The 21267-nt window shown below is 34.8% G+C and overlaps 3 protein-coding genes across 3 annotated transcripts; 1 reads left to right on the top strand and 2 right to left on the bottom strand.

The window, feature by feature from the left end:
- Window positions 1-5524: 5524 nt before the first annotated feature.
- Window positions 5525-6541, top strand: LOC122609292. Its single transcript, XM_043782345.1, has one exon. The coding sequence runs from the start codon at window positions 5525-5527 to the stop codon at window positions 6539-6541; it is 1017 nt and encodes a 338-aa protein (XP_043638280.1).
- A 4604-nt stretch (window positions 6542-11145) lies between these two features.
- Window positions 11146-16662, bottom strand: LOC122609291 (phospholipase D beta 1-like; the record flags this gene model as incomplete). Its single annotated transcript, XM_043782344.1, is given in 12 exon segments — window positions 11146-11612; window positions 11818-12015; window positions 12152-12163; window positions 12725-12892; window positions 13073-13221; window positions 13311-13458; window positions 13979-14047; window positions 14486-14501; window positions 14503-14717; window positions 15064-15258; window positions 15583-15699; window positions 15856-16662. Coding segments are annotated over 12 exon segments (2394 nt in total), but the record flags the coding sequence as incomplete, so codon positions are not given.
- A 2913-nt stretch (window positions 16663-19575) lies between these two features.
- Window positions 19576-20788, bottom strand: LOC122609290 (receptor-like protein kinase FERONIA). Its single transcript, XM_043782343.1, has 2 exons — window positions 19874-20788; window positions 19576-19749 (listed from the first exon to the last, which is right to left on the bottom strand). The coding sequence occupies exons 1-2, from the start codon at window positions 20786-20788 to the stop codon at window positions 19576-19578; spliced, it is 1089 nt and encodes a 362-aa protein (XP_043638278.1).
- Between the last annotated feature and the right edge of the window lie 479 nt (window positions 20789-21267).

The following is a 21267-nucleotide window of genomic DNA, read 5'->3' as shown; positions in this document are numbered from 1 at the left end:
GTTAGATGAAACAAAAAACATGGGTAGTCTTAAAATTTCGTCCTCTTTCATTAGAGATCCAATTCGATATACTTTTGACGACTTTTTAATTTTTGTTTTTGTTTTTGTACTTACACATAACTTACACATGTGTATGTTGAACTTACACATGTGTAGGTTGAACAAAAATTATGATTCGGAACGGACTTTGCCCTTAAGGATATTCATAAACCAAAGCTAGTGGGGGTGATAGGTCATAGAGGGTGATAGGTCATAGGGGGTGACTGGTGATGGATGATCTACCTAACGGGCTTCGCCCTTAACCTTCATTGTTGTGTACATATGTTCATTTACTAATTTATATGTGTAAACAATGATCCTACACATGTGTAGGTACACAAGTACAAGAGAAAAAAAACGAAAATTAAAAAATCGTCAAAAGTATATTGAATTGTATCTCTAATGAAAGAGGACGAAATTTTAAGACTACCTATGTTTTTTGTTTCGTCTAACGATTTACGGTGTGTGAGATAAAACATTTTAAATGATTTAGGTGAATTTTATTATTTAATTGAAGAGAGAAGAAGAGAAAAAAAATGTGTAATCGAGAATGGTTCTTGAGTTTTTTTTTATTTGTGTATTCTTAAATAACCCTTCCTCATTTAGAAATTATTTAAAAGATGGATAAAAGTTGTATCCTGGTTAACTTAATTCATTTATTTTAATAAACTCAAATAATCCATCCATATAAATATAAAAATAAAATTCAAAATCGGGTGAAATAGCCAAAATCAAATACTTTTTAATGAGCCAACAACCTCATTCACAACTTTATTTAAAGGAATTCATTATCAAAAACAAATAAAAAAAGAGGAACATCGTTTGTTTCCTCTTTTAATGCAAACGTGGTTTAAATTCGGTTACATGTGTTTGGAGGATAGTTTTGAGATATGTATAAGAGTTCTCCAGTTAGCATTTAAGAAGATGAAATAATATTCAATTTTTTAAGGATATAGTCAAAATAGTATATGAATTGAGTTGAAATTGCTAGTTAATATATAGGGAAGCTTGTTAGTATAGGGTTTCGTAAAATAGAATTACATATATAAATTGTACACACTGTTTGATTAAATGTCTGAACGAAGAATGTTTGATGCTTGCTGTTGACATAGGTAGTTTGTAAACTGGTAACTTTGATCGCTCACAAAATTGTTTTGCTTGGTGTTTAACTAGTTAAAGATCTTTAGCTCGGTCTTTTGCTCAATAGTTTCCATTTTGCTCGGCACTAGCTGCTTGGTTTGGTACTAGTTGTGGAGGATATACCACAAGTGTTATAATTTTTTTTTTTAATCAAGACAAGACTTTGTACTTTAGAATAAATCATTCTGGTGTTTGTATCTTTTGCTATTATTTTCAGAAAGACGCATCAAGATATTTTCACATGGAAAAGTGTCGAAATCTCGACATTTGGTTCCGATGCAATACGAACTTCCAGGATTTTTTCGTTTTCTAGGCATTCTTATCTCTTCAAAAGGTGCACAAGGCTTTCTAGGTTTGGGACTGATATATTAGAAAATGTACCTAAACCTTTAATGAGAGGTGTAACAACATCCTGCAAGTGAAATTGCAACGTACATAATTTGTCGATGTTGTGAATAATCTTTGTGATACGTGTGACCTTTCTGTTGTGATAATAATCCTTTTCTTTGTTGGCACCGTCTGACTTCACACTGCCTTCTGGAGAACATTAAACATCTCAATTTCTTGATAAATTTTTACGGATATCAAGAACTTCGAGATCATCGAGTTATAGTCCGTTACAGCTATATTCACTTTAAGAACCATAAGGCATTAAGGCTACACAAGTTTCTTATAGAAAAATAGATTTGATTCCTGTATTTTGATGATCCAATACGTGCAACTTGTTTGTATGATGAATAAACCCCGTAGGTATATTTCCTAGTTCTGAATTTTTTTGTAAAAGGAGTTGTGACCTTTTCAAACCTTTTCTTGTTTGGTGAAGCCTTAATGTTAGAGCTAACGCCTTTGGCTAACCGTGACATTTATCCTTACATACCATGAAAAGTTTGGGAAGGTTACGGCACTTTTTTTTACAAAAGAATTCAGGGATGGAAAATTTACTTACGGGGTCTATTATCATATAAATGAGTTGCAAATATTCCATCTTCACAAGAGGATTCAAATACATTTTTTCTTGCGCAATCTTAATGTTCTTTATATGAATAGCCGTAATTAAAAGAGTTTTTTGGTCGGCATAGAAGGCAGGATCAACTCAAAGTTCTTGATAGCCGTGGAATTGGAATTGAACAAATCCCAAACGATGTAAAGATTTCGAGACGTTTAATGATCCCTATGTTTGGATGTTGTAACTTGAACTTTCATTATATATCTGGGATCCTTAACTTGAAGAAGTTGATCTTAGATTTAAACCCATACACTCCTAACAAAGAAAAGGATTGCTATCACAGGTAGGAAGATCCCATGTCTCATAAAGAGGATTCACAACTTGGACGAACTATGTACGTTGCATACAAATGCTTAGAAATGAATTATGAACCTTAGCTTGTTTCTATATATGAATCACTAACTGCGATTGGGATAGTTGCTGCCAAATAAACGGAATTCACATACATTTGAAACATGGGATGAAGTAGTTAGCAAACAAACATATCTTTATATATATATATATATATACTTTCAGTAGCAAACATATACATATATACTTTTATCAAACAAAAGAAGTGTGACTTCAGTTTTACCAATTACAATGTCTGTCTTTTAGCATATCACTTGCTTCATCTTCAAATATGTGGATGGTTTCTACTTATTCTACAGTGTGAGTCCATGTTTCTGCAGAGAACAGAGTCTTGCAGTTAATAATTAAGGGTGTAAATGAGCTTAAATCATGTAAACTTAATCGACCAAAATCAGGTACCATTGCGATAAAACAAGAAACAGCAGTGTATGTTGAGCAGTTGGTAACTTGACATCAAACTAATCCCTCCGTCTCATATTAAATGTCCAATTTTAACTTGTCAAGTCTTCTGCTTGCAACTTTGACCATGAACATCTTTTTTTGTATTATATAATAGTTGATGAAAGTTATATCAAGAAAAGTATATTGAAAACCCAATCCGTTCATATATTTTACATGAAGTGTTATATAATATAGACAAATATTTTCATGGTCAAAGTTTAAAGCAAAAAGCTTGACAAGTCAAAATTGGACGACGGAGGGAATATATATTTAGGCGACTCTTTTCTTTCGGTTTTTTAGGAGTAGTTAGAAAGAACTAAACTACACGTTTTATTGGATAGATGAAAGAATGTTAGATTCCCCTACCCATAAAGAAAAGAGAAATTTCATTTTATTAAAGAGATCTATTTTTGAAGATGCGCACCTTGTGAGTTCTTAAGAAAATAATGTTCGTAAAAAAATAAAAATAAATTAACACTTAAGATTTAAGGATTAAAAACACTTTTATGGTTTAAAAGCTTTTTTGTTAACAATGTTTTTGATCAAAGTATGTGTTACTTTGATAAACAATTGAAATTTGAACATTTTAATTATAAAGTGACATGATAAAAATTACTCTTTCCGTCCCATTAGAGGTGTCTTAATTTGAATATTCAACGTCTTAAACTTTGACCTTAAATATATATTTTTTATGTTATATAAAACTTAATGAAAATTATATCATTGAAAACATTTCTAAAACATAATCAACTTATATAACTTTCATCAATTATTATATAACACAAAGAAAATTATATATGGTCAAAGTTGTAAAAATTAGACTTTAAAAATTCAAAACATGACAAACCTAGTGGGACTGGGGACTATTAGTTTTGTTATATTTTGAAAGAATTTTTTTGTTTAATTACTTCGTCCCCACTTACAAATGACAAGTGCCTAAATAAATGCTTCAAAAATTATGTTTGTTTTTGGTCTTTTGCTTCATGACATGAAAGACAGAAACTGCTATTCCGGGCCTTTCTCCAATGAGTTTGAAGTGTGAAATATCGGATAAATATTTAGGCTTGTTCAATAATTTTTATCTTAACAAAATATCCATTAAAAACTATCATATATAACTAAAGATCCTAAAAATAAAAAATTACAAAGACACCAAAACACGAATATTGAGGTTCTCCCAATTCAAGTTATCTGAATAATACAAGTCATTTTTACTTGGATGTGCGCAACCTATAGAGTATTGGCGAACCATTTTGGCTACCTCCTGAACATGATACCTCTTGTAAAGAAAAAATAAAAAAAAAATGAACATTTTCCCCTTTTTCTTCCTAAGAATCTTCTTTCATATTCTTACCCTTTATATATAGGAAGTATAATATATATGCGAAGTTGATAATATACGATAGGTCATATTATTGTTATGCTTTACTCATTTAGCAAGTTAGGGATGATAAATAATATTGGCCCATCTATTTAAACTTCTGTAATGTATATTATTTTCCAGTCATTCAATAAATTTTGTTAATAATGAAAACATTTTTATATCCAATAAAAAAGAATAATAGTACTAAGAAGTTAAAGATTGGATGATCAAGGGATCATTTATATCCATCCGCATCCATTGAAGCAGTTCATGATGACGGGAAGCATTAATTAGGAGTCATAGATTATGTTGTGTAGAGAACCCATATAACTTTTGTACGGTTACATTTTCCATTACTGTTATTTTTTTTCCCCCTGCATAATGTTTTACCACCCTCTCCATCCATTTCATCCCTTGCCAATTGTATCATTTACGAGTTACTCTGTTTTGTATTGTGATTTATGTGATGTACGACTCATATATGAGTACTGTTATCGGTGCGAGCCATGCAAGTTCACTGTTTGCAACAAGTGTGCCAGCGCGGTAATAGATCAGAACAAAGCTGCTGCTGCACTCAAGGAAGAGTTGGTAAGCAAGTTTACACATGAAGGTCACAACCCACGACACACTTTAACCCTCCAGTCAAGACCGGCTGCCTTCCATTGTAATGCGTGCCAAAGTACTGATGAAAAGAGAGACATGTTCTATCAGTGTGATGATTGTGACTTTTGGATCCACAAATCATGTGCTGTGCTAGAAAAGTTCTACCATCGACCGACCTCATTACCATCGTCACCCGCTCTCCCTTGTTTTTTCTCTCCCAGAAAAGTTCTACAGTTACAAATACACGTGCGACGTGTGCAACAAAAGGATTATGCAACCCGAATGGACATATCATTGTTCAAATTGTAGATATTTTATCCACATTAAGTGTCTTCCAAATCCAGACCAACTACGACCATCCACTCAAAGGTAATTTGTATATAGCTACAGAGTTTTTTTTTTTTTTTTTGTTAATTACTTGTGCTAGCTAGTAGAGTACTATATAGAGTAGTAAGTATTTCTTTTCTTTTTGTTTACTTCCCTTACAAAATTAATTGAATGAAATTGAGTCGTTTTTTGGTTTCAGACTTGAAGTGAATGTTGAAGAAGACACGAATAATAGTGAAATTCTGCATTTACCCATGGCACAAGCATTCACTGATCCATTGAAACTGCGGTTTCATTCTGATGACGAACCAGCTGAAAAAGTTATTAACTACTGGAGTCATGATCATCCATTATTCCTTACAGTTGTACCTCCACAAGCTAAGAATAACAACATGCCTACTGATGATGATCCGATAACGGTATGCCATTGTTGTGTGCGGCCCATCTCGTCGTCTACATACTATTATAGTTGCAAGCATGATGGGTGTTCATTCACCCTCCACAAATATTGTGTGGAGTTACCACGCACGTTACAACAACATGCACTCCACCAGCAGCGGGATCATCCCCTTCACTTGGTAAAATTAGTACACACATTTTTATTATGTGACGCTTGTGACAAAAGATGCAACACATTTTTTTACGAATGTGGTCAACGTGACTGTTATTTTCGCATTGATGTCAACTGTGCATTTTTACCTAAAATCATCAAGCATGAGTACTTCCACAAGGAGCATCATCTCGTCCAGCATACTGGCCCTAGCTGGATCAGCCGATGTAAAATATGTGAACAAAACTTTTATAAGCACGTTGGCTATAAATGTGATGCTTGTAACTTTAGGCTAGACTTGCATTGTGCACTTAAATCGCCATACTCACTTCCTCATAGGTATTGCAAAGGCGGACATGAAGTCCCGTTGATGTGTCCCCCTATCGAAGATCATCCCGAAGATTTCTATTGTGAAATCTGTGAGGAAGAAATGAATCCCTTAATCCCACTCTATTATTGTGGCAAATGCAAAAACTCTTTTCACATCCGTTGCCTTAGTAGAGTGTATCGGTATGAAAACTACTTGAGGGAGGGAAGTTTGAATGATCCCTATTATCACAACCATCCATTAACATTTGTCAGGCGAAAGAAACCGTCAAAAGAGGTATGCTATCGTTGTAATGGTGACATTAATGGTTTTTTATTCCTCGAGTGTCGGACTGGAAACTGTTCTTATTGTTTATGTCTTGAGTGCTGGGAGCCACACCCAGAACATATATGACCATCTTTAGTGATGAGCTATAAGGATATCTTAGTCACTAAAGTATATCCTTAGTTAAGGATTTATGGGTAAATATCTCTATCCTTCGACAGAATGTTTAGGTCCTCAACTTTTCCTAGTGCCTTATTTTAAAATATTTGCATAGGGCCTTCAGAATTTAGCAAATCTCGGCTCTACATCCTATATTAAATGTATGAGTACATCCTTATAGTTTAGAGATTGTTAATTTCAATTCTGTTATGGATTATGAAAGTAGACTTTGGGTGTTGTAGTATTGTATTAATACATATATGAAGTAATGAATAGTTGAATATCTTGCATTTTGAATTGGTTTATGTAACACCTCGAAATTCAAAGATTAGTTATTAACACAAATTCTATTGATTTACCATCAAAACACATTGTCGAAGTCTAATCACTAAACAATAGAACAATAACCAATTATGTCAAAGGTGGGGTATGAGAAGTAGGAATAGACAGTTATACTTATATCTATATCCGATGGTAGAAAAACTACTTCTAAAAAGACCAGCAAAATTGTATGTCTGAAATATAAGAATCGATCATGCAAGAGATAGTATATGTGTATGGTAGAGGACTGTATGGATATAAGAAAAAGTCTGTCTCAAAAATATAAAAAGTTGAAGTCAATAAAAAAAATGAATCATCTATGAGGGTCTTCACATCAATATATATATACCTTATCTTTTCCTTCTATCGTCCCCCAAAATTTCATTTGTTTGAGCTCGAAATTTGCCATACTCGAAGTCGAGTGAAAATTTTGATCCCGCGAACTCGAACTTGAATAACTCATGGGTAGCAAGTTCAGAAGAAACGTAACACACGCAGTAGCGAGTTGCAAACAAACAGATCACCGGACGGTAACTATACAAAATAGCATACAGGTAAAAGCACACATGACATATAACTTAAGTAACTAACGAGTTAGAAACAGAATTGAGACAAACTAGAAAACATACAAAATTCATACTAGCAAGTTGTTACAGATTGTATACATTGAGGACAACATTCAGACGTTCAGTTGAAGTGTGTGATAATGGTATAAGTATACAGATAATGGCAAGGACAGATCGACCTTGCTGGTGTTATTTATCTACCTCCAAACTAGTAAATATCAACGTGGTAAAGAACAAGTGCTCGAATTATCCAGATAACAAGTGAGATAAGTCATTAAGAGAACGACCTAACTATCAAAGCTCTTTCTAGCACCATATATACGAGGGAAAGAAAGACCGAAGAATCCAAAGTTAGATATCTGCAAACTGATTGTTTTTACTGCACTAACAGTGGTTACTTAAAAATAAATTTGTAGTGAATTCTACACGCAAAAGAAGAGAAGACTTAAACTTGATATGGGTATTCAGTTGCATATCTGTAGTAAAAGTAAAATAGCCGTTTAATCAACTACAGTATAACTATAAATCAAAAGTTTACTCAGTAGCAATGCTCAAAGTCTCTTTAGTTTAACAGATCAAAATTTGAAATTCTTATATGTCATATGTACACAATCAAAGCCTTACATTGTATACGGAGTATATTACATTTATATTTTTATGTAATTATATGCCACGTGTGTATAACCAAAGCCTTACTTTAATTATATTTTACTCGTACCTTTCATAAACCGTTTTTTATTTTCATGTGTATCAATTAATAGTTTCAGTATCCATTAAAAAAATATATCAAAAGAAATAATATATTAATTGAGTTTTTTTAGAACATTAATATAACAATTGAGTTAGGGGGTGCCTTATACCTGGACTCATCCTTAGAAAGACTAATCCTAATCAACGTCACATCAGCAAAAACCATCCAAAGTCTAATCCCCTAAATCCAACCTTATACAAGGACTAGTTTTGGACTCACCTTTTATTTAATTATACCACTCACAAAATAAAAAAATAAAATAACAGGCTTAAACACTCATCCATGGGGGGATGAGTGCCCAAGGACGAGTCCAATGACTAATCCAACCTTATGGTGTTTGCCCAAAGACGAGTCGAGGACTAATGGAGGAAGAAGGCATAAGGCACCCCCTTAATGTACTAAATAATTAAAAGAGAAAAGAAATGTACTTTTTGGTTTAAACAAGAACGGTACCCGCGCGGTGCGAAAATGGTGGTGGCAGCAGTAGTGGCGGTGGTGAAGGCGGTGGCGATGGTGACGATATAATGGCGACAACGGTGGTGGTGACGGGTGGTGGTGGCGAGTGATGGCGGCGATTGGTGATAGTAACGAGTAATTTAGATTATTGGTGTAATGTAGTTTTGATTATTTGTTGTTGAAAAGTTAAAAGTTTAAAATGAGATTTGTTTTATACTAATATATAGTATTTATAAAATGAAAATGTAAAATAAAATATAAAAATGGGGAGGGGAGGTGGGGGGGGGGGGGATCCCTTGTATGAGGGAAGAAATGAGAGGAGAAGAGAGAAAGTAAAAAAGTGATGATTGTGAGGGGAGGTGATATACTACTCACTTACTCCCTAACTCATGAGTCTTCGATCAAGTGAAGAAGATGTTGATTTATATGCATATATCAGTTTTAGCCCTTATGTTTGATAAAACTTTTATTATGTATTTCAATTTTTAGTTTAGCCATTTAAGTTTTAAGTTGCTATCAATTGATTGAAAGTGTTAAAAATTAGTTTCAATAAATAGTAGTATTTATAAACTTATTATTGTTACTTATTTTCATCTAAATAATCAATGAAATCTTTTTATTTGTTATAATATGGTGTTTAATATTGATATAAATAATGACGTGACACTGATAAATAGAGATTTCAGTGTGGTGGTTAATGGTAATAGTGTTTTAGTGTGATGTGTTAATGTATTAATGATGTACGTGGCACCAATAAACTAAAGTTTCAGTGTGATGGGTAAAGATGGTCTTATATAATTAATCTATTTTTTTTTCTACTATCTAAAGGATTGTTTAAAGAAAAAAATAGTGAGCTTTGTATCTTCTTGTTGCATGCGCTCTTGAATCTTGATGATCAGACGAGGAAGAGTGGAAGACGATAGTAGATCATATATAATATATATATATATATATATATATATATATATATATATAGAGAGAGAGAAAGAGGGGGTAGGAAAGCCACCTAATCGGTTACTTAATTTCCATGAAAAAAGAATGTGAAACTTCAAATAATAATTAATGAATATATTTATAGTAGTGTAGGAATTTAGGAAACCATAAACATGTATATGTACACGAGCATGGTACCCGCGCAATACGGCGGTGGTGGGGAAGACAATCTGGTGGTGGCGTTGATAGGGTTTTAGACGAAAATGGTTGAAGGGCATAGTTGGTATATCACGTGAGAGGGTGCTTAGCAAGGAAGATTATTTAAGGGTATTTTTGTCTTATCAGGTTCTTAATTAAGTTAAAAGAGGAATCCAGTTTGCTTTATAAGGTATTATAGATATCTAATAAGATATCGGGTTTCAGATGGGTTAGACTGGGCCCGAACCGAGGACTGGAAATTAAGACCCATGAACCAGACCGCCAACATCCGGGCTTTTCTAGTAATGTACTAATGTTGCTTATAAAAGTTAGGGCCCGTTAAGTAGACGGTTTACCATTTTGGGACCATATCTTGTATAAGGCCAGCTGGCCAAGTGCAGCAGTATCTGGGTTTTGTTGATACAATTGTTCTTAGCTAAGCTAGGTGGGGTTTCAGGTTACATCTTGAATTGAATAGAACGATTTCTAGATAACTAACGTTCAAGATTCGAGTTTGACAATAATAAATCCTATTTCAATTAAAATTTGTAATGCGGAAAGCTGTGCACCACCATTCTTTTTAACATAATTTTTTAAAGATATAATCATGTTGTAACTGCAAGATAACATAAGATTGAGGGATCATTATAAGAATAGCATCATTAAACCAAATAAGATATGTGTCTATATGAAAATTAAGTGCATACTTAGAACATATGTTAATTGAATAAACACTCGGTCTGCAATAGCTTCATTAGACTCGCTCGAAACAACTTTACAATAGTCAACTTGTATTGCAAAATTCCTTCTTTACCTTTTCTAACTTTCTTTTGTTCTTCTCTTTTAGCAATACACATCTGGTTCATTACTTGTTAACAGAAAATAATATTCATAAACCTCTCGTGAACAGACTTTTGTTAAACCAGACAAAAAACACACATGTCGAGTTCTCAACATGTTAACAAAAAGGAATATGACGTTTCAGTGAATGGCCTAAAATTTTTCAGTGTTCCAGCATTAGTGTTTTTGATGTGTTGAGAAATTTTGGAAACATCCATATATCTGTAGTTTAAAAGTATGCCTTTAAAACTTCGCTAATTTTGCAAAAAATGATATTTTTGTAACGACAAAAAAAAAGGAAATATGTTCTGCATGTTAATCACTCACAACACGAAAATAGGTAAACTGAAAATTCCTCAACATGTAAAAATAAAAGTCACTAGGAGTTTATGATGGAACAGAGATGTATAAATTGAGATTTTAATTAAAGATAAAGGGAGGTAATTTACACATAACTGCCAATTCAACTTGAAGATCAAACTATCTGCAACTGCACAAACCAACACTGTACAACTCTATCAAAAACTGATCTTAAGAATCCTAATCATGAAGAAGTGAAAATTGTCCAAGAACAAGCATCAATTATCAAATTCTCTTGAAATACTAATAAATGCCAAGGAATGTTTTGGCCTTAACAGGGAAACCCCTTTCGCTTTCAACCTGTAACTTACCGGGGCTAGGGTTCCCCCCCATTACCCTTTTTAATGCCAAGGAAAGTTCCAACGATTCGACCCCCTACATCTGGGAAATTTTCATGTCCTGGAAGAGACTTTACTTGGCCCTTTCGATCCACCTTAACAGGATATTTCAAAAGATGGCCCCTTATTTCTGATACATCATCATCTACAAATTGCTCCCAGTTAGTTTCAGATAATGATCTCACACGTCTTACACACTCAATGGATTCTGGCTGCGTAAAACAGGCATCAGCAAGGCCAAGATGCTCTGCCCAGAGTGACATTCGGTATCCATATACCTAGAAAAGAAAAGAAAGGCATATCATATAAATACCATTTATGTTCTAAAAAAAAAAATCATATAAATACCACTTGATCTTTCAATGCAAGTTGGTGGGTATTTTTAAGGAAATAAATTGAACGAATTCCCTTTCTGCATAGAGTTCCAATTTATAATTACTTCTTTCTCCCTAGGTTAGTTCACAAAGAAAGAAAGAATGTTACCTGCCCTCGTGGATTGGACGGTTTGGTTGCCCAAGTATGATTAGGTTGGTAGGCTCCCATCGCAATCTCTGTATCCCGGGTTCCCTCCATAGAGCGTTGATTAATATTTGCAGATCCGATAATTACATATTCGTCATCAACTATCATGCCTTTCGAATGAACGTAGATCATGAATCGACGGCTCTTACGAGCAAGTCCCTGAAATGACAATAATAACCTTTACATACCTTCAACAAAAATTATCTTTATCAACGGTCCAAAGGATCGTCAGATGATAAGAACTTAAAAGGGCTCCCTATGGTTGCCCCTCTTCTCTTTCTTTTCGGTTTGCCACCTCAGCTCCACCCTATCACTTTAAAAACTGAAATCCAACTGACACAATCCTACCAACAACACTTCTTCACTTCCTCATTACTTTAGTATTAAATTAAACACATATATCCACACATACCCACACATATTTTTTTTAAAAAATCATAAAAATGCCCACCTCCTTTCTCTGTTTTCTTCTTTGGCGAACGAAAAGAACAAGTTTTCAAAACCAACGAGCGGTGCCTATGGTGTCGGTTTTTTCTAAAACCCGAAGAGGCAACCCAAGAGTACTGTATGGAGCCCTCTAAAAGAAAAATTGTAAGAATATAATGGCAGGCCAAATCATGCTGCTTTTGTAATTCACATAAAAGTTGGTTTGTAATTTTTTTTCGCAAGTTGTATCAAAATTTAATGTTTTTTAATGGTATAGAATTTTGAAAAAACTAAGAAACTTATACGCAGGAATGCGGCGACCATGAATACACGAATAAAAAAAAATACTCTGTATTCAAAATCCAAAACAAGATATGTAGTGTGAGATCAAAGGTCAAACAGACTAATTAACATACCAAAATGATATGAGACCAAAGCGCACCTGGGGAGTATTTCCTATGGCAAGACTCTTGTTACCTAACTTATCTAGTGCTTCACGATTTCCAAGACAAAAGAAATTCAAATAATCCAGAGTTGAAAACTCCCCATCTAGCCCAAATTCTACCAAAGCCTTGTGGATGGTCTCATACATCATTTGCATCGTCTTGTTCTGCAAAGTAAAAGAATGATGTTTATTTTTACTAAATTGAACATTAAAAAACATATTGCATAATATATAGAAAATACAATGAAATTCTAGAAAGAAATCTTGTTCCGTTTGGCTTCACAGTCAAATTGTACTTCTATACCATTGGAAGATATTAATTTAGTCAAAGCTACATTTGTACACCTGCCAAAATAGAATACGTTGTGTAGCAGAGTCTGTAGGGACACCCTCAGGCCACATTGGCATGACGATATATACAGCAAATCTTTGACGTGCTCTGATTTTACTAGCAATTTTTAGAGCTATCTCCATAGGAATCAAATTGTTGGCACCTAAGAAATATGATAAGATATTGAAAAGTTTGATTAACAAATATTGAGGTTCATAAGCAATGAGTATACGTCAAAGAACTGTTCCTTACCCAAGTCATTATATGAACTCCAGTTGTACGATGATCCAAGAAAGTACTGAGTCTCGATATAAATGAAATGCTGGGCGGAACGGATAGCTTTCACGTAAGCCGCATGTATGCTCATATCAATCATCACATTCTTCCCACAAACCAAATTCTATTCATACAAGTTTATCAATAATAAATCAATGCTAGAAGTAGATAATGGCAAGTTACACGTACCACTTAAAGGCAAAGTAAAAGATTCATATTTCACGTAGACATGACAGTTTCGGCCCATTTACTTATAACTGTGTCGAAACGGGGTATGGGTATGTTATCGCTTAGGAGGTAATATCAAAGTAATTACCTCAAAAAGAAATGAGTCGAGAGTCATGTTTTTTAAAGCAGAAAATCTCTTAAAGCATTGTATTATCAAAAATGTTATTATAATCTATTTAAATTTTCAGTTTCTATGAACATCACGTCTATGATACGATAATTATTTATCAAGAAAAACCATAAAATTTGGACAAAAAGTATTAAGTGGCTCACATGATCCGTTTCTAGCATTGGCAAAAAACAGAGAGTACATGTTTCAATCCCGACCTGTTACCCAACGACTGAATCCGCCTATTTTGCTATCTCAATTCAGAAATTCAAAAGCGTTAACAAAACAACATGCTCATAAAATATACCTTTGCGATAGCTTCCTTCGGATCCTCTGGGAAACCTTCAATGGAGTTTGAATCAATTGAACGGAAAATCTGCATGGGTGGTAAAGACAATATTTATTATTAATAAATCATTGTTTTCCAATACCCGTAATTCTTCGGTTTAGGGGTATGAGAGGTTTTCTCTTGTGTACTGAAAGCAGCAAGAAGGGCCATGGTTGTGGTGATGTCAGTCAACAATAGCCAGCTTCAAAGAAAAAAAAAACAAAAAAGAAGGAGGTATCTGGCGGTGTATTAACCTAGCTGTGATACCATATGAAGTCTCATAAATTGTATTGTTGTATTGAATTGACTGAATATATTAGGGATACAAGGAACTGAGGAAGATAACTAATTTACATTAAGATCCCTCTAATATAGACTAATTTAATATTAAACCTAATGTGTCTAATATTTATCAATTAGAACTTTAGAAGATATTAAGAATTTTAAGAATAACATGTAAAACTAAACTGCTATCATTTTATTCACCTGCACATGCCACCCTTAGAGTAGGTTGATCATTTACACCCAAAATATCTGGCAGTCTTTCTATTCTGAGCAAAGCATCATTATATGAAGTCTTCTGTTCTCTCGAACCAGGAGATTTTGAAGCCTTTAGCCATCGCTCTTCAAAGTTGGTCATCACATCATATGCTGCTGGACCATCAATTTTACTATGCATGTCATGCCATGGTTCTCGTGGACAACCCTCAAGATTAGTCTGTTCAAAAATAGCAATTTCATATATTCAATAAGGTATAATATTTTTTTCTTTCAAAAAATACAAGTGACATAAAGCGTGAGGAGGGTAATTTGTAGAAGCAGGTATTTTTGTATGATTCAGGTAGGCCTAGGTTGAGCCAAAACATATTTTGTCCCAAAATTTTTTACTTAATCATATAATAATTACAGTGTCAACAATGAATCCAAATTTGTATTTTAGTAAGAAGTTTTTTTCTTGTTTTTATGGTAAACTTTGGAAAACATAATAAACCATTAATATTGTCAAATAACATGAAACTATCAGCCCAAAAGATAGAAATGGCGATAAAGACTCGAGTCATCACCGCAAAAGTAGGATTATGGAAGTCCTCAGCATGCACAGTCTGTAGGGTTCTAAACAATGGATGTTGAGGAGAATCATATCGGCCATTACATAAGTCAAGTCCTCCAACAAAAGCTATAATTCTTCTTCTATAAAATCCTGCATCAGTATCAACAATCACGGTTTTCTGGTGGTGTGTATAAATTGCGCCAACTTCCTAAAAGAGACCACAAAAACGAAGATTAAAAAATGAATGAACAAGATTTTCCCTTAAAACTTTTGCATAATTCCAACGATTATTACATAACCATTTTTGGAAGGAATAGTTAAGTATAGAATACTTCTTTCTATTTGAAACTATTTATATGTCCAAAAGGTGGATTCAGTGACAAGAATTGAGGACAATGTAACGGTGTCATATCTGTAAAAAGATCTCTAGTTATTGAGTTATAAAGGTTGAATAGTTAAAAAAAAAGTTTATAATAATACAATACAAAATAATAATATTTGCTTGGGTCGATCTTGTTCAATTCTTGCATACCTGCTTAGTCATCCAGCTACGTCTTTTCTCAGCCATACGATTAACAAGCAGTACTTGAACTGGAGAGTGCTTAAAAAAATCCCGAGTTTCTTCATTATGGGTAGCCTTGAGTCCATCCTGAAAATATTTAGACTCACGTGTAATTATATAACTATCCTTAACTTAAGCAAATGATTGTCTGATTTTGATTATTCATGGCACAGTTATCGCTTGATAAATATATACATTCAAAACTCTCCTTAAAAAAGTTTTAAACGCCAAAGAAAAACTTACTATTTTGTAGCCAAGAATGTTCCGAGAAGTAGGTTCATTCCAAAGGAGAAGCAAAACTCTCACACCTTCTTGTGATTTCGATTTCAAAAGATCTCCAAGAGTATATTCAGGTGCATTAGCCACCCCACGGACTAATTTTACTTTGTGCCACACCGACCATCCCGTGATATAGACAAGACGCCGGGCCTGAATTATTGCATCAAATATGTCATTCCAACAAGACCCGTGCACATAGTGTGCGCCTTGATCAAGCTTAAATTCTGGGAGACTCCCTTCGTGCACGTGGGCATCTTGATACAGTGTCACCCTTCCACCTCGCCTCAACGGAAAATAAGTTCCTGGAACTCCAAAATTCTGAGGATCGTCTCCAACACCGTTATAATACAAGTTCAGTTTGTCCATTGAAAAGTATTGAATCGTAAGTTTCAAACCCGCTCCATTCTTACATGGTTCTGCATTTGTGTTAATTAGTGGAAAAAATCCTTCAATTCTAGTTCCTGAGTATATTTGTTCGACGGGAATTGCTACGATTCCAATAAGCTGAGACACATCACTAACTTCAGCAGCATGATGTGCAACAGGGACATTAAAATGTTGTTTCCAAACAGGATTCTCAGTATTACTAATGACGTAAGTTTTTCCAATCACTGCAGTTGTTACAGCAATAGATACATATAAATCACTAGGTATCTTAGTTTTGTTTCCCGGCAATCTATTACTCATAAGGTTTTTCGCGTCATGAATCCATATATCCAAATTTCCATGTAAGAGTACAACCTTTAACGCCTTTTTAGAAGGGTAACCATACTCCGGCTGAAGGGGATGTGGGGGTGACAGTAACTCACTGAAAGCGGCACCAAAAGGAGCTCCTGATATAAGTTCACTACTGCTGGTGTCTTGCAAAGAGGTATTGAGTTAATTTCGTAATAAATTCAAAGAGCTAAAGAGAGATTGTCTTTCAAAAAATGAAAAATATAAGTAAGATCGCAAAAGATAGAAGAGCATCTTCCACTGAATTACAATTGACTTTACAGTCATCGTCGATAAAATTTGAGCAATTTCTAGGAAGCAATGGTTTTCTTGTTCATATCATTAGTTCTTTCAATTCTCCTTTTCTTTTGATAAAAAAAAACAATAAATTTTTTTTTTTGTATATATCTTGCAATGACTGTCTAGTTAACCATCTCACTTTGGTGGGATGGCCACTAGCCGCCACTCCCTGGGGACCCAGGTTCAAATAGGCCAAGGCTGAATTACCTTCATACTATCCTTGTTGGGGGTTATGTGAGTACCAAAAAATCAGTTTAACCTTTTTTAGCTTCTAATCCATATATCTATCGTTATAATTGAAAAGGCCCACTAAGAATTGTTCATATTCCATGAATTGCAATTGTAATATCAATATACTAACATTGCAAAAAATACCTGGTTGTGACAGTGAAACACCTTCCTGTTCTCTAATAGGGATATTACTTGATTGACCTTTGGTCTCCAACATGCCAAAACTAGAACGAACAAGTGGCTTCTTATCTTTGGCACCTGCAAGGTAGATAAGTATTCGTAGAATGTAAAGCTAAGATCAATATAGAATACACACCCGACACAACAAAAATAATTGGAATAAAAAAACAATAGAAATGTCTCGATAGTCTTTTGCTAAAGGCAAACACATCCACCGAGAACAATTAATCCATAACCATATGCAAAAACATACATAAGTAAAGGTAAGAGCAAAAATAACAAAATAATTAAAGAAGCTCTCTCTCTCTCTCTCTCTCTACATACGAATAGGTTCTCTACTCATTAGTGTGTGGTTACATAATTCCTTGTAACTTTCTTCGGTAATATTATTTTTTTTTAAACCCACACATCAGCAAAATGCACGTGCAGATTCAAAATCCTTCTACTTACCAAAGAGGAACCACGTAACTATAAGAAAGTATCAACACATAAGAAATGGATTAAGGCCATCAATTAATAGTAATCAACTAATAACAGATGGACTCGCACTACTTTACCTACATATCATAAGGCAATAGAACTAAGTGGGTTTGTAAGACCAAGAGGGGGCAGAAGGAGAAATCATCAAATACAAAGAATGGCTAGTGGTAAAAGGATATGAGTGGAAACAAGGAAATAGACTTCAAGGAAGTAGATAGACTTGTTCAAATCCCAAATGAAAGACAAATGTTAAATTAGCGATCTAGGATTGCTCGCTTATTACCTCGGGATCGAAATTACTCAAACAAGAGGTGAGACCATCAAGCAAACGGGTTACGTCAACTCAGGTTTGTGAAGGGCATGCGCCAGTTTAGGCTAGGGCTGAATATTGTTAAGCTGTTTAAGAGGCCCATCGGTTTCCTTTTCCAACAAGGAATGTAACCCACAAGCAAAGTAACCCTAGACTGTATCTATATATATATTCATGTCTATGCATTGTAATTTTGTTGTATTGAACCTAATAAAAATCCTTAGTTAAGTCTTGGATTAGTTCACAGATTATGTGATTTACCACGTTAAATTCTCGTATTCTTTATTATCTTGTAATTGCTTTCGTTGTGCAATTAGTTCCTAACAACTGGTATCAGAATCTGATCTTGGTTGCTACTGTTGTGATTCATGATTAGGGTTTCGGCCTCTGTTGTTCACCGTTTTCTCTCACGGCTGTTCAAGAGTAGTTGCCGCTGCTTGTTATTTACATCCGCCACGATTAGGGATTTTCTATCCTTATTTGTCGTTTCTAGTGTTGTTTTACAGCAGCGTTTAGAATTTTTAGCTATTGTTGTCACCTGGATTTATTGTTTATCTGCATGTTCCGTCATGGTTTGCAGCAACCTCCGACTGCCGCTGTTTCACCACCGCTATCCAACAGCCGCCGTCACCCGCAGTCGTCGCCGGTCTCGGTTGGGTTACTCAGCGTATTTATGCAAGAACCAAAGGATCACCATTATTTGAAAGCGATAAAGTATGTAATTTGGTAAGGAACCAAGGAGCATGGTATTATATACGAACAGATGGCGGCTCCAAGATTACAGGTTACGACAACAATACTTATGGAAGCAATATTAAGGAAAAAGAACTACTCAGATAGTATTATTGTTTGGAGAAACAACTGTTACCTAGCACTCGAAAACAACCAATAGTAGTACAATAGCACTCTCATCATGTGAATTAGAATTCTTGACAGCTACTAGAGAAGCATGCTTTATGGTTAAAGCAACTACTTGGTAAAATAACATATTGGAAGGAAGGAAGAATAACACTAAAAGTTAATAACGTTTCAGCAATGACACTCGTCAAGAACCGAGTTTTTCATGGAAGAAGTAAGCATATCAACATTCCTTACCAATTCATTAGTGAATGTGTAGAGACACATCAATGTGGAAGACATAAGTAGCGAACTACAGATATATTGACTAAGGCATTGCTTGAAGATTGTCACAATGCGGAAAATGCTCGGGGTTGAAGATCTAGGACAAAGGAATGATCAAGATTAAGGAGGGGAATGTGGACCTGATCATGATTCATTGCTCGGTTAATATTATGTATCTAGTGTGTTGTGTAATAAGTGTAAATTAAGCCTAAGGGCTTCGTACCGAAAGTTGGTTATCCGTAAGTTATTTTGGGTTAGCATTAGTTGTGACTATTTGTGACAACAAATTTATGTACCTATAAATAGGAAGGGTCTCTAAGAGAATTCATATCTATCACATACTATTCTTATTTTAAATAGAGTTCTATATCCTTTTGAATCAAAGAATTATGGACAACATCCCTTTCAAGAAAATGTGTAAAGGTGACCTTGCGATACATAAGAAGAGAAGTTAACGCACCATCTACAATCTTGATCAAAGTTTCAAAATCCACTTTCTTTCCAAGAACTTCAAAAACGTCCTGTAAATATGTTATATATGATATTATTTGTGTGAACCTTTACTTTCATCCGTAATAAGTAACAACATTATAACAAGTATAAACTTGTAACATTTGCAGCTAGTAATAACAAGTGGATGCTTACTTGTGGTTGAAGTGCAAACTCAAGTGCTTTCACAACCTGAGCCATCATTGGCCTCTCTTCTCGAGCTTTCTTCACACATTGATAGGCAGTGACTGAAAAGGCATTCAATGAACCAGGATCCATTTGTTCTTTTAGACCAGGAAAGATTATCTCATCTAAGGTCTTCTCTTCGTAGCACCGTCTCCACTTGGGAACAAAAATGTTAGTTAGCTCACTTTTTCTGTTATACTCACAACACAATCTACCACACAAAATTTCAAACAACACGACTCCAAAAGAGTACACATCAGATTCTTTTGATACGAAACCCGTCTCCCAGTACAAAGGGTCACAATACCCGGGAGTACCAACTGGATGGGAAACAAGAACTGAGTGTGCTTGGTTAGCTGGGCCAGCTTTTGATAGGCCAAAATCGGAAACTTTTGCCATCCAATTTTCATCAAGAAGGATGTTTCCACTTTTGATATCCCGATGTAAAACTCTTTCATGTCCCCCCCTTGGATCATGTAGGTAATTTAGTCCACGTGCAGCCCCAACACATATCTTTAAGCGACGGGTCCAAGTGAGACTAGCATCATTTAGATAGCGATCGAGGCTTCCACGAGAAGCATACTCGTATCCAAGGATCATGTCATCACCCTCAATACAATAGTACATGAGAGAGATCAGGTTTTCATGTTTGTACTTTGAGAGCATCATTACCTCCTTCCAAAACTCAATATTCCCTTGACCCAGTCTACGATCTAACTTTTTAAAAGCGACCATAATTGGTCCCTCTGGAAGAGACAGCTCTCCTTTGTAGACCTGCCCGAACCCACCACTCCCGATTACTTTAGAGGAATCAAAGTTGTTGGTGGCTGATAAAATCTTTTTCATTTCAATTTTGAGGTAATCATAATCTTTGAAGAAAGACATATTGTAAATGAAAAACTATTGTAATTGATGAAAACAGCTGTAGTAAGTGATCAATAGGAGAGGGTTGAAGAACAAAGGACCTTTTGGCCGTTACATGTTGCTTCCTTCAATTCAAACTAGCAGATGAAGTCAACTTGAGCTTGAAGAAAGTCAACGGCTCTTTTTGAACTGGAAACATATGTTTCATGTTTTGAAAACCCTGGACCTGACCGGGCCGGTTAAGCCGGTCAACAAACCGGTTGAACCGGATGCCCCAGAACGCGATTGAACCGTTGACCTTTTCAGACTTCCACGTTCCAAATTGGCAAATTCTCTCTGTTTTTTTTATCACTACTATCTAATGGAACCGGTTTAAGCCGGTCAACAAACCGGTTGAACCGGATACCCCAGAACGCGGTTGAACCGTTGACCTTTTCAGACTTCCACGTTCCAAATTCTCTCTGTTTTTTTGATCACTACTATCTAATGGAGGATCTAAC

This window comes from Erigeron canadensis, chromosome 7 (assembly GCF_010389155.1).
Source record: "Erigeron canadensis isolate Cc75 chromosome 7, C_canadensis_v1, whole genome shotgun sequence".
Taxonomy (NCBI): Eukaryota; Viridiplantae; Streptophyta; class Magnoliopsida; order Asterales; family Asteraceae; genus Erigeron; species Erigeron canadensis.
This window is presented reverse-complemented; position numbering and strand designations above follow the sequence as displayed.